This window comes from Danio rerio, chromosome 16, assembly GCF_052040795.2.
Source record: "Danio rerio strain M-AB ecotype USA chromosome 16, GRCz13ab, whole genome shotgun sequence".
In the NCBI taxonomy this organism is placed as follows: domain Eukaryota; kingdom Metazoa; phylum Chordata; class Actinopteri; order Cypriniformes; family Danionidae; genus Danio; species Danio rerio.
The window spans coordinates 16,597,501-16,612,092 of NC_141036.1; the positions used below are offsets into that span (position 1 = coordinate 16,597,501).

At 34.7% G+C, this 14,592-nt stretch overlaps 1 protein-coding gene and 1 long non-coding RNA gene across 2 annotated transcripts; both read right to left on the reverse strand.

Moving 5' to 3' along the window:
• Positions 1-3,098: 3,098 nt before the first annotated feature.
• Positions 3,099-8,341, reverse strand: rbm12bb (RNA binding motif protein 12Bb). The gene is given in 2 exon segments (NM_001290140.2): positions 3,099-5,594; positions 8,157-8,341. A coding segment is annotated over 1 exon segment (2,043 nt). The 5' UTR covers positions 5,573-5,594; positions 8,157-8,341; the 3' UTR covers positions 3,099-3,529.
• Positions 8,342-13,506: 5,165 nt separating this feature from the next.
• Positions 13,507-14,258, reverse strand: LOC147840221 (uncharacterized). The gene is made up of 3 exons (XR_015511150.1): positions 14,101-14,258; positions 13,921-14,016; positions 13,507-13,746 (listed from the first exon to the last, which is right to left on the reverse strand). It is a non-coding gene; the product is annotated as an uncharacterized LOC147840221 (long non-coding RNA).
• Positions 14,259-14,592: the final 334 nt, after the last annotated feature.

The following is a 14,592-nucleotide window of genomic DNA, read 5'->3' on the forward strand; positions in this document are numbered from 1 at the left end:
ATTAGATCCACTTTATTTGGTAAACAAAGCAAGTCTCTCATATATCAACCAAAGGACAAAAAATATGATGTCACAAACTGTATTGTAAATACATCATATAAATATTTTCATATTAGTTAATAATATTACTGAAATTAATTTAAAAACTGAATATAAATGTACACACATTTACACTAGTAAATAAACAGAATCAACGATGGGCTACAAATCTGCAGAAGTCTGCGCACACAGATTCCGTGTGGGCCTAGCCATCACATTGAGGGTGTACTCACACACAGATGTCAAATCCAGTTCCTGGAGGGCCGTAGCTCTGGACAGTTCCAAACCTGCTTCATCACACTACCTGTAGGTTTCATCCAAGCCTGAAGGACTCAATTAGTTTGATCAGGTGTGTTTAATTAGGGTTAAAGCTATTGTGCAGAGCTACGGCCCACCAGAGACAGGATTTGACACCAGTGCACTAAACTCTCCTAACCGTGCAATAGTATCTGGATGCAGATTTGCAAGCTGAAACTGCATATTTCAAACTTATACTCAATGCACTCAGTGGAGCTAGACCAGGGGTGCCCAAACTCAGTCCTGGAGGGCCAGTGTGCTGCATTGTTTAGCTCCAACTTCAAATGTGGTGAATCTGCTCAGAAAAATATTTGGCTGTGTATTACGGTGTTCTAAATGACCTAAAATAGTTGCATCGATGACATAAGTGTGCACGAAATCGGAAGGTAAAAATGCACACAGGGGAGGTGGGGACAATAACAAATTTGCCTAGTGCGAGTACAGCCAGAAATTTACAAAAATAATAATAATGATGAAAATATGGGTAAAACATGCATGTGACAAAGAACAGAGGTCTTTATAATAGCTCTGTGCAACAAAGTGAACATTGTTTGCATCAAGTGCATCAGTTCACATGTGAAAATACAGAGCCATATAGGTATTATGTCCAGCATTATTTTTTTTCCTTGGACTTTTGATGACAGCAAAAACTATAGATATCACTCTTATACCTGGTATTTATTAGCTACACTCTGTAACCCATTAAGAAAGTCATGCTAGCCACATTACCTCCAGTGAAGCAGTACAGCCATTACATTTATATGCAAAAGTTTTCTTAATTAAAAATGGCTCTTAATAAAAAAAAAATCTTAATTTCTGTTTACATTGGTTTTAAGACAACCCAAAATAACCCTGAATTTCAATCAAAAAAAAAAAAAAAAAACACGCTGTTATTCTGACCAATTGTCATTTTCTAAGGTGTCATTATTTAACATAATAAAATATTATTCAACTAAGTCAAATATATTTAATGTTAAACATACTATTATACTTAAAAATGAACATAAAACAAATACTTTATTCAAAGCACTTCATTCGCCAGTTCTGCCGAAACTGATGCCACCTGTAATTTGCAGGTAAACTATCCTTCAAAGTAACATAAATGACAGTGTTTCAATAATTTTAGAAGTTTAAGGTACATTTACAGGATGTAAATCACAAAAACTTTAAAGTTATTTCTTTAGCATTTTCAAAAGTTTCACAAACAGACAATATTGCCCTGTTCAGATCTAAAAAAATAGATGGGGAAGGAAAAAAAAAACAAATTTTGTATATGACAGGCAATGTTGTTACGTTGCAAAAAAACACTACAGACCTGCACACATTTAGCTTTGTGCTACGAACTTATGCCCATGGACCAGCATTTCTCAATTGCAGTTATCAATCTCCACCACTCACTGCACATTTCACATCTTTTTCTTTAATTTGACAAAAAGCACCCTCCACAAAACATTCCGCCATGATTCCTGTTTGAAGAGAGAAAATGCATTTAATTTAAAAGTCATTTTAGTGTGCAATGTGTGAATTTATATCATATTTATTCATAGAGAAATAACATAGTTTGTGAGTAGTGAGGCATGAGGACTAGGCTTGGTATAATGATATAAGCACAATATAAGATTCTGCAATATAACCTTGGATAAAAATATTAGTTTTACAGTATTGTGATTACTGCTCCAAAATGTTATTTTTCAAATGTCTAGTTAAAAACTAGAACTTTTCCCCTTTGAACACAAGGTATTTTATTTTGAGAAACATTTAAAATATTTTGTAACAGTAAACGATGATAATTTCAATGAATGATTGACTTCTGCTGTCTTCGATAGTTTCAAAAACAGATTTCTTTACAATTGAAAATGGCATCTTTGGATGTTTTATAAAAAGCAAAAAATATATATATAGTTAAAGTCAGAATTATTAGCACCCCTGAATTCTTAGCCCCATTTCTAAACATAATAGTTTTAATTACTTATCTGTAAGAACTGATTTATTTTATCTTTGCCATGATGACAGTATTTGAATAGATCTTTTTTCAAGACGCTTCTATACAGCTTAAAGAGCAATTTAAAGGCTTAACTAGTTTAATTAGGTAGGTTAGGGTGATTAGGCAAGTTATTGTATAACGTTGGTTTGTTCTATAGATTATCGAAAAAAAAAATCCTTAAAAGAGCTAATAATTTTGACCTTAAAATGGTTTTTAAAAAATTAAGGCATGCTTTTATTCTAGCAGAAATAAGACAAATTAGACTTTCTCCAGAAGAAAAAAATATATAATCAGACATACAGTGAACATTTCTTTGTTCTGTTAAACTTCATTTGGAAAATATTTAAAAAAGAAAAAAAAATCCAAGAGGGCTAATAATTCTGACTTCAACTGTTTCTAAAAAAAAAAAAAAATGTAAACATATCTTAGAAACGGTATTTAAAAAAAATTGGCGGGTTTAAAACCTTGACTTTTCCAAACTGCGGTAAAATGTAAAAACGTTTATTCCATGCCTAGTGAGGACTGGATTGACAACCACCGCTTTAGGGGAAAAAATACTAATGCACAGGACATCATTTTTCATGGGATTGTGTTTTGTAGTTGTGTTCATGGTGTTCACGTAGACGATAGCATTGGTATTGTTTTCATGATCTCTTTTCAAATGGATTTAATACTGATTGGTACTGAATGATAGTTATTTTCAAAGTTTGTTTTCAAGCAACCAGGCAAATGAAACAAAAAAACAAAAAAAAAAAAAAAAAACTCCCAAAGAAAGAAGTGAAGAACAAGCTGCGACCTTTAATTGCATCAAATATGAAGTGACAATATTTCTGTATTTATGAGAACATTTACAACCTCACAATGTTAAGAAGGTCATTTTTAATCAAATTCATTTAAAAAAAATCTTAACACCTATGTACTGTAAAATCTATAGTATTCATTACTTGGAGGAGAAAAACATTTAATGGCACACGTAATACTGACCCCAGATACTGTCACTGACATGCATACAATTTGCAGTTTTATCAAAATCAAGCTATTCAAGCTTTGAATCTAATTTTAAGCAGTTTTCATCAGCAGTTTTGTGGAAAGCAAGCAAATGAGAGAAAACATCTTCACTTAAATCAATAGAAACCATATCCAACTTTTAAAAGAAATTTTTTTTTTGAAAAATGCCAGTTTCAACAATGATGTTGCCCAAAAGCATATCTACAAAATAAAAACCTGAATTTTTCTGGTGCCAATTGGTCGTCCATTTAACTCTCGAACAGCAACGAGCGCCTCTCTGTGGTTATCAAATGCTATAGTTGCTGAACGTTTTGGAGCTCCATTCCTATCAAACAGCAACGAGGCAGATCCTGGAATCACTCTGTACCCATAGCAGAAGTCATAGATTTCTTCGATTCTTATCTGTGAGGGCAGATTGACCAACTTAACGCAGGTCGGAGCGTCAAATTGCGCGTCAGGAGGTTCGTAATGTTGACGACCATTGCCATCAGGACCCGGCCCAAAATTAGGCTCAAAGTGTTCGTGACCTCCATAACCTTGGTGCATATTAGGCGGCATCTCAAAATCACCTTGGGGCATCTGGTTGTTAACAAAACCAGGACCATCGTTGAAACCTTCATTTCTCTGAAAATTCCTTTCTTCAAAGTTCCGATCCTGAAAGTTCCGATCCTGAAAGTTCCGTTCCTGAAAGTTCCGTTCCTGAAAGTTCCTTTCCTGAAAATTCCGATCCTGAAAGTTCCGATCCTGAAAGTTCCGATCCTGAAAGTTCCGTTCTTGAAAGTTCCTTTCTTGCGGGCTAACCATCGGTTGGTCGTTCACACCAAACTGGGCCATCTGGGACATCGTTATGCACTTCAGCATGACTTCAGATCCAAGAAACCTCTGTCCGTTTAGGGACTGTCCCGTCATGGCCTCCTTTTCAGTTTGAAAGATGACCAAAGCCTCACCAAGCCCAGCTCCTCTTTCATCCCGCAATAAGATGACCCTATCCTCCGTGAGCGCATATCCATGAAAGAAGTCCATGATCTCCACCTTTCGAACATCAAACGGGAGGTTGCGTACATATAGACACCTCAACTGAGAGTCAGGAGTGTTTCGCTGAGACTGTGAGGCTTCAGCTGAACGCCTTGACCCTTTTTCCTCACCTCTAGCATCAATGGATGATTCCAACATGGTGACCATTTTCTCCTTGGAGATGGGTGACACATACACTACCTTGTTATACATCATTTCCTTATTATGAGCCAAGCCAGCACAATAGTCTGTCAGACTTCTAAACACCACAACAGCCGATTTGGACTTATCATCCTTTTTCGAGGAGAAGATAATTATCTGATCATCCTTTAAAGCAACTGGCTGAAGAAACACCCTCACATCTCTCTTTTCAACCAAAGGAGGCAAGTTCTCAAACATGATGCAGTACTCTTCATGGGAGGGCGATCGTGATCTTGACCTGTAGGAAATGGGAGATCGAGATCTCACTCGCTCTACTGGTGTTCTTTTCCGCATATCTGCTGCAACGATGAGACCTCCTTCTTTCAGCCACTCCTCTTCAGTGCATCTCGTTATTTGTATGTACCGTGATCCCATGTATTGTCGATCTCTCTTAAGACCTTCAATTGCATCCTCTTTGGTGGTGAAGCGCACCATACTGTTTCCGCTGAACATTCCTCTAGGGTTTTTCAAAAACAGAATATCATCAACTTTTAGCCCAGCAAAAAAGTTATGGACGTTGTCTTTTGTTGCAGAAAACGGCATGCCCGTTAATTTTAAATAAACCTCGGCTCTCTCTGGTGCATCCCCGTCTCTCTGGCGTCGTGCCTCATTGAATGTAGACGGAGCTGGCCTTCCCCTCATCTCTGGATGATCTGCCCTACGTACATCTGGTCTGGTGTCTTTACTGAACGGCAGAGGACCTTGTTCCGCAGAAGCTCTTTTCACAGGCTCCTTGTACATGGCCCTATTTTTTAACTCTGATCTTCTGGTGCTTTCCTCTAGAACACTCTGCATTTCTGACTTGCTACTTAGAAACAAGTTGACAGTAGACCCCTTAATGCAGCCCCCTGAGCGCGACATTGCTCGTCTTGCATCTTCATCAGATGCAAATATTATAAAAGCCTCCTCAAGCTCCCCACCAATTATATGAACCCCACCATCAGGGATTCTGAGGCCAGTGAAGAAATTCCGAATGTCCTCAGAACCAGCAGTGACTCTAAGTCCCTGTAATCGGATGACCACAGCCATGATGGAGCACACACAACAGCACCTGCAGACAGAAGGGGCACATATAATTGCGTTATCGCTGACAAAACTGTTGCCTCCATATCACATAATATGCAATAGAGATCCCAACCATCACTTTAAAACCAATGTTAGCAGTCCTTGTAAGTTAAACAAATCTCACCGGCCAATAAACATACACAACTGACAACGATAACAACCAATTTACATCATACAACATCTGCAGCAGAGAAAAGCATCTTTGCTCAACAAGACAGCCTACGTTGGATTTTCAGGTAAAACTCGTTCTTCAACCATCAACAACATCCTTTAAGTTTCTACATGCAAATATGCATTTAAAAACAACAAGTCCAGTCTTTGCCCAAACATTATTTGCTCAAATACTTTTTCTTTTTGTTTTTTTTTCCATAATCAAAACACCACTGCATGCTGAAAGATTGTAAGTCTTAAATACTTTGCATTTTAAATCTTGGTATTTTATACCATCCAGTCACTAAAAGATTGAAATCTGGCAACAGCTTGACAATGAATTGCATCAGGTCATTTGGTATTTAAAAGGACAAGGACCTTAGCATGAAGCTCACAAACCATTTACCAACTGCCACCTAACCAAATCAACCTAACCAGTCAACAAGAGGACAAAAAACAAACTTACAAAAAATTACAATAATAATGACAATAATATTGCAAGCAAGTTTTATATATATATATATATATATATATATATATATATATATATATATATATATATATATATATATATATATATATATATATTATTATTATTATTATTATTTCCTTTTTAATGTATGAAAAGTAATCATGAAGCAACAGTTCAAGCTACAGTCCAGGGCCCCGTTTCAAAAAGGAGGTTAAGTGAAAACTGTGTAACCCACCCTGAAATGACAAAAACTTCGGGTTTTCCATTTCAAAATGGTAGGTTTGTCAAACTCGAGAAAGCAGGGTAAGTTAAGCCTGTTTCTGAAAGAGAGATAACTTTACCGTGGTAACTTACTCCGTAAATCTTGCATTTCAGTATTAGTGTTATTATATTATTAATTACCTCCAGAACGTATGGAACGTATCAAGAGCATCTCTTCTCTGTGTCAGCCACACAAGTGCACTTTTAAAACTATTATAAACTAAATTTTTGAAATTTTATTATAAGCGTTTATCTTAACGTGCGTGTTAAAGTGGGAACCTTAAATTAGATATTTCCACTAAACATTGAGTTAAGGTTAGTGGCATTCTTGTTTTGTCAAATTTGTTGTAGAAACTATGCAGTAGCCTATTTTATGTAATTTAATGAAATTACATCTGAAATAACTTCAAAAATACAGCCAATTCCTTACTTTTTCAAGTAAAAAGTTAATAAATGTCGCACATTACATTACATATTTTTTATCATACTAAAATATGTAAATACATTAAATGTTACCTTATGCATAACTAAGCAGCTATGTTTTCCCATGCTAACTGTTACTGTTTCACTGATGCAATGGTGGTCCTTTTTTAAATATATGGGCATGAGCAAATCAAGTTCAGCTGAAGAAAAAAATGCTGATCTTTTTTCAGATGTTGCCATGGTGACTCGTAATATCTGCGCTCCATTGATAATGCCTTTTTATAGTTGCGGTGTGTGCGCTTAACTCTTAGTCTACTCAAAGTTGATTGACCCAACTCAGATCAGCTATTCTAAAAACTAAAACTGAGTCAACTAAAGAGTTCAAGTTTAAACTATGAGTTGGTTAAACCTCCTTACTGAAACAGGTCCCTATTTTGAGTCAAGTCATTACACCCAATGACTTGAAGATGAAAATATAAATTATAAATAAATCAAATCTGTCAACCTTGTCTTAAAAACAGACAACCACTGCTTTAAACAAAAATTATGATACTCAGAAATGCAGTCTACCCCTGCAAACGTTCAATTGTATTGCAAAATCATTGTTTACACTTGACCTGCATATTAACAAAAAAAAACCTGAATCCTTAAAAAGCTTCCCACCAAAGAAAAAAATAAAATCCAAATCGACTTTCAATGTCAAACTCCAGGGTCCATCCACATGGAAGGGTAGACGACACAAATTTCAGCACTCTGTGAATCAAACCAAGGGGCTTTCCGTCGACGTTACAGTCGCTTCACTCACTTCCCGGATTTCTTTATGTAACTCAACCAAAGCGCACTTCCACACATACTTCCCTATCGCGCTAAACCACAAACCGCGCTAAATTACACCAATATTCCATTCGAACTAGCAACTGCTACAAATGTGTACATTCAAATGCACCTCGGTAACACATTGTATTCGCAACGAACGAATCTGTTATCTTAATCACAAATCACACAGCTAAAGACAGCATCCAATAGCCTCGTCGAGTTCAGTCATACCTACCAACCAACCCAGCACAATACACCCCGAAACACAATGAACATACAGTGTACGGTTTAAAAAGGAAAAACAAATCTCCCGCAACAACCAAAAGCATTGTTGAAAACAAAGAGAGCAGCAGTTATCTGTGCTAGCGCAGATGCTAAACCCGACAGGCCCAGAAATGTGACGCGCTCAGTATGGATCAAACTTACACAAAACAAAGAAGAAATCAATCCTTTTCAAAAAATAAAAGATTGCGAATTTTAAAGACAATCCGCGACGCCGTCTATCTGAGCTCCAACGTGACTAAACGACAGAGTTTGTGATATGTCGGAAAAGGACGAATCGCAAGCATCTAGCGCATCCGCATTTCCTCCATCACTGTCTGTGAAACTACGGAAAGCCGGAGGCGCTGCACACTGAAACGCACATTCCAACCAACCACAGACTGTAAAACATTCCAGCACAATAGACGCACATAACTGTGATTAAACAATCATAAAAAACAGCATGGAATATCGACAAACGTCCAGTTATTTTATAAACAAATGATTAAATTCAAGATTAGCGTATAAAAGGATTGCTCTAGGTATAACCAGGGTATTACCATCTGCAATAACCACTAGTACATCTTAGTTACATTTGTCTGATCATTTTCAAATCTTGTTACATAAAACATGTACTTATATTTTAAAAGGGTGATATATGAAGTGTTTAATGAAAAAATATTTTAAAAAATCACAGTTTTCAATAGGTATACTTGATGTACAGTTAAAGTCAGAATTATTAGCCCCCCTGTTTATTTTTCCCCAATTTCTGTTTAACGGCGAGAATAATTTTTTCAACACATTTCTAAACATAATGGTTTTAATAAGTCATTTCTAATAACTGATTTCTTTTATCTTTGTCATGATGACAGTAAATAATATTTTACAAGATATTTTTCAAGACACTTCTATACAGCTTAAAGTGGCATTTAAAGGCTTATCTAGGTAGATTAGGGTAATAAAGCAAGTCATTGTATAATGATAAATTTCTGTAGACTATTGAAAAATATATAGCTTTAAGAGGCTAATAAATTGGACCTTAAATGGGTTTAAAAAAAATTTAAAACTGTTTTTTTTCTAGCCGAAATAAAACAAACAAGACTTTCTCCAGAAGAAAAAAAATATTAGCAGACATGCTGTGAAAATGTCCTTGCTCTGTTAAACATCATTTGAAAAATATTTAAAAAAGAGGGGAAAAAAAGGGGGGGAGGGGGGGAGGGGGGGCTAATAATTCTGACTTCAACTGTTTGATTCTGTAAAAAAAAAAATCTCCAGTTTTATTCATATGTATTTTCATATAAATTCTTCAGTGCACAACATAAAATCATGATATCTCAAAATTATTAAAAATGAAGTTATTAATTCTAATGCCATATATCCAGCGTCAAGTGTTTTTGACTAGTCTGTATAGACTGAATTTTATTATTATTAAATATTTGTGTTTCATATAGTGTCCTACTTTGTCATCCATCTTTCCTCTTTATTACCTGTATAACTGGAAATTTGAACAACCAGCAAAGTATTGTAGGTATCGGCATAATGTGATGCATAACTTTTTAGTCAAGCATTGACCACCTTCTTCAATATAAATACATTTTCTGTTCTCATCTCAAGCCTAGGCAAATAAGAAAGCGCTAATCCGAGGCCGCATTTTTATGATGTCAACATGAAGACTTCCTACAAAGTATTTTACAGTATTTAAAAAAAATAAAAAATTCAAGACACTTAAGTATTTGCATACAAAATATTAAGCCATTTTCATCAACCCAATACAAATTACAAAATACTATTTTACATTTGAATATATTTGAAAATTTTGTATCATAAATAATGCCCATCCTTGTTTATACCTTTACTCACATTACACCCTGATTTCAAAAAAACCTTTGGCATAAACTTGTAGAAAGGCACTATTGGTCAGGGGAATGCTACAAAAACATCAAAGTTCAAAGTTTATCATCCAAACTCAGTCACAAAAGTCTATTTTACTAATTCTAGACTATGTTCTAGATTATGTATGCATTGACCTGCGGCGGAAGCTAGAAGTAGTACTATATGGTTGGCAACCAACAGATCGAATTAGTAAAAAGTTTTAAGTGCCTAGGTACTATTATTGGTAATAAATTACATTTTGATGTAAATACTAAAAGACTAGGACCGGCCAACAAAGACTTTATTGTCTGTGAAAGTTTTAGTGAAGTTCAATTGATAGGACTCTGATGGTGGCATTTTATAAGGCCTAAATAGAATTTATTTGAACTTTTCATTGATTTGTTTGTTTGCTTCATTAAAAGTAAAACAGAAGAACTCACTGTCTATGGTTTTAAACATCTGCAGTAAATTATTAGGGTTAAAAGTGCTGGGGCTATCCTATGAAATCCAGGTGTTAAAGAAGGCCTGATGAACCTGATAAATTACATCTGATATATCCCATCCAAATTTCAAATCCTTCCCTCAGGATATTGGTGTATGGTCTCTTTGGCAAGGACCAAGACATTAACAATTTTATTTTGTTCTTTGTGCGACTGATCTGTTGAATTTAATGGGAAGAGGTAGTTGCAGTTTTCAGTGCTATTAATGTTGTTTAATGTTTGTCTTAAGTGTGTGGTGTGATATATGTGTTGTAAATCTATTACAATGCAGAACAAATCATAAACTGTAAATTGTGAAGTTTACAGTAACAGTGAGAGTAATGTCAGACCACTAAGACAGATAAATCTAAAATATAATGTTTAAACCTTAGTGTTATACGGCTGTATTATTGGTACAACTTGTAAGTGTCCTGTTACCTTGTTATGGTTAGGACAACAGTAACCAAATAACGCTTGTTGTCTAGCAACTAACAAACAACCCGAATTCAGAGTAGTCATGTGAATAGATCCCTGTAAACAGGTACAATAAAGGGTTACTGATCTATTCAGCGGACTATTGGACACAATGATTTCCTGATTTTAACCTCTGTGGGGCTTTAGACATGATAAATGAGTAGCCCTGGTAACCCTGGGCGGCTGCCAACACTGCCTGATGATTAGACCAGTACTGAGGAATTATTTTCTGAAACTAACGTTTGAAATAAAAAATAGATAAATATGAGAATGAACTAAATCAGGAAAATGCAGTGATTGGCAGAATTATGTGAAAAAAAAAAAAAAAGTTCTGTTATCAATTGATGTGTTGGGAAAAAGACCTGGACAGTGTGGCTGGTCTCAGCGGGAAGTGAAGAGTTTTGTTGAGTAGTCAAGGGCTCTTGTCACAATGAAACACCTGGAACTATCAGAATAGTTCCCACTGGAAATTCATCAAAAATTTCCTCGTGAAGATGAGAGCTGGGACCTATTGACTGAACAGTGAGAAAAAGCAGATACAGATGCTAATAACAATTTTTTCATATCCTTACCAGCTAATCAACCATGAATGTGATTCCAAAATAATTAAGCTTTTTCTTATATTAAATGTTTAGTTCACCCAAAGTTACAATTGTGTCATCAGATATTCACCCGTCATTTATCCAAACCAGTTTGAGTTTTGTTCTCTTGACTATAAGAATGTTGAGATGTTTACATCCAATGATGAGAATTTGATTGATGCTCAAAATAAGTCAAAATATTTTACTCAAAGACTGAAATCTCAAACGTTTTATTCCAACGAGTCAAAGAGAACAAAATTGTTGATTCCTGATCATTGGGTACACTGTAATCCCGAATAAGTTGACAAAACTCAAAAAATTTGAGGTAATCAGTTACGTCAAATTTTTTAAGTTATGAAATTATCTATTTTAAGTAAACAGAAACATTAAGTTTTGAGTTTGTTGTACTCATGCAAGACACTTCACCTAACTTAAAATACCCAAGTTACTCAGCTTATACGTTTTAATTGCAATTAACTTAATTGTTTTAATTTTTCCAAACTTTAAATACTTAGTCACCCAGCTCATACATTTTAATACCAATTAACTTAATTGCTTTAATTTCTTTCAACTTTAAATACTTAAATCACCCAGCATATACATTTTAATAGCAATTAACTTATTTTTAATTATTTATCTCACCTTTACATACTTAGTCACCCAGCTCATACATTTTGATAGCATTTTTTTTAAATTAACTTCTCCATAGTCAGTTTCACAAATAAAATTAGCCATTATTTTAATCTTTAAACCCCATAAATCTGTCAAAATAAATCTGTAATTTAAAACACACAGACAATACCATTTTAGACATTTATTTTTAAAGAAAAAATGTCCAACAGTACTTTCAAATTTGTCTCCTATGCAATTACAAATGTCTTAAAACGATAAAAACTATTAGACATAAAGAGATTGAAAATGAACACTATTCTAAATTTAATAAAAATTACCCACAATGTAAATATGATATCAAACATAAGAGCCTCAAGAAAAAACAACTATAAGTTTGATAAAATTTAATAATACATTAATAAGTGTAAAACTTAGTCTTAAGGCATTCGTTAAAAAAATAATAAGTGCACATTCTATGAAGTGACTCGTTTAGTGTAAACTACACAGAAACTGTATATATATATATATATATATATATATATATATATATATATATATATATATAGTTGAAGTCAGAATTATTCGCCCCCATTTATTTTTTCCCCCAATTTCGTTTTAACGGAGAGCAGATTTTATATATATATATATATATATATATATATATATATATATATATATATATATATATATATTGTAGCGAGGCAGAGGGAAAACAGCGACACAGTAGGATGAGTTTACAGACAAGTCCCCAGAGGGTGCTTTATTTACAAAGTGTGGGTGGTGTAAAAGGTGCTCTTCTTTAAGGTGAGGTGCTCTGGTGCTCCGGGAAGTAGGTGAAGGACAGTGAGTAGTCGGGTGAAGGATCGTCACGAGCTGGAGTCCGCTATGGAGAGACAAAGAGACAAGCATTAGCACAGGCAGTCATTGAGAGAATGAAGCTCATCTTCTCCTGGCGTAGGTTGGGCTTATATGCCTCTCCGCGTGATGCCGTCCAGCTGTGAGAAATCCTGGCTTGATGATGGTCCAGCTGGGTGAAATTAGCGACCAGGGCGACGTGGCATGTGATCGCTCGTTACAATATATATATATATATATATATTCAGTCTTGGTTGAACTATGATTCTGTCATTTACTTATTCCAAACCTGTTTGAGTTTCTTTCTTCTGTTGAACACTTAAAAGGTTATTTTTGACCAAAAAAAAAAAAAAGCTGAGACCTGTAACCACCGATTTCCACAGTATTTGTTTTCCTATTAGAAAGTCAGTGGTTACAGGTTGTCAGCTTTACTTAACTTTTGTGTTCAACAGAAGCAAGAAATTCAAGCAGGTTTGGGACAAGTGAAGAGTTAGTAAATGACAGAATTTTACATTTGGACAAACTATCCCTATATATAATAAAATGCTTACTTACCAATTAAAGGTAAATAAATGTTTTGAAGTTACTACCCCAGAGACAGTCTTTATTAAGTAAAAAAAAAAAAACCTCTACATTAACTCATTCTTTAAGGTTTCCATGCTACGAGACTTTTTATTTTCCATCATCCATGCCAAGCAAAACTTTTTGCACAAGTTCAAAGTCCTTTACTATATATTATGTGAAGAGCATACATTAATCCATACAAGACAAGAAAGGTCTGGAAGTGTGCTGTGGGTGGTGTCCAATTCATTCTTCAGGACAACAGAGACCCTCAGTGAATGCAGGGCCAATAAAGCATCTTCAGTCAGCAGGATTATCAATCTAAAAATATAATTCAAGGATATTAATGTAAGGACAGTATCACAATGACTGAGCCAATATTATATGATTCATCAACTATTCGTGATTACAAATATGTTATTAAGTAAAAGTTTTCAAAACTTTCATCTTTTCATTAAACATGCCTAATTGTGAAAAGAATGAATGAAGTCTTACCAGGGTGTTCCTAAAGAATCTTAAGTCACGCTCACGCAGCAAGACCAAAAGACCTCTGATAACAGTAGTCCGTCATGAACTGACATCATGCAGTTCCTGGAAATCAAGAATCAATAAAAAAAAAAAAAAAAATTCTAATTATATTTTAATGTATACTTTAACACGTGACCCCAAACATACCTGCTCATCATAAACCTTTAAAAGATTAGCCAGGGAATCTGCTGTCTTGCCAGTTTTGGATGCTGTTTGCCTTAAAATTGTCATCAAATGAAATAGGTGGTGGTCCAGTTGTGCAAAGAATTTGTGGGGAAAATTCTCATTTGTAACATGTTGGTACTCTGCAAACAGCAAAAAGAAACAAGAGAGAATTTCATAAAACAAACCCACACCACAAAATATACAATTCTAGAAAAAATGTATTAATATTATTATTATGTTTCATTTACTTATCTATTTTTTACCTCAGATGAAAATCAGGTGTTGATCAGTTGGTGAAAGCAGGATCTTCATGTTGTAAACTGAACTCAAGGTCTAGCTGAAGTTTCACTTTCCTTGCTGCAAAAGTATCATTGATAAATACACTGTAATATTTATTTTATCTGGATATGCCAGGCATAGTAGTACAAAATAAATATTTTACCCACCTTTCACATGCCTCCATTTAAGAACCTA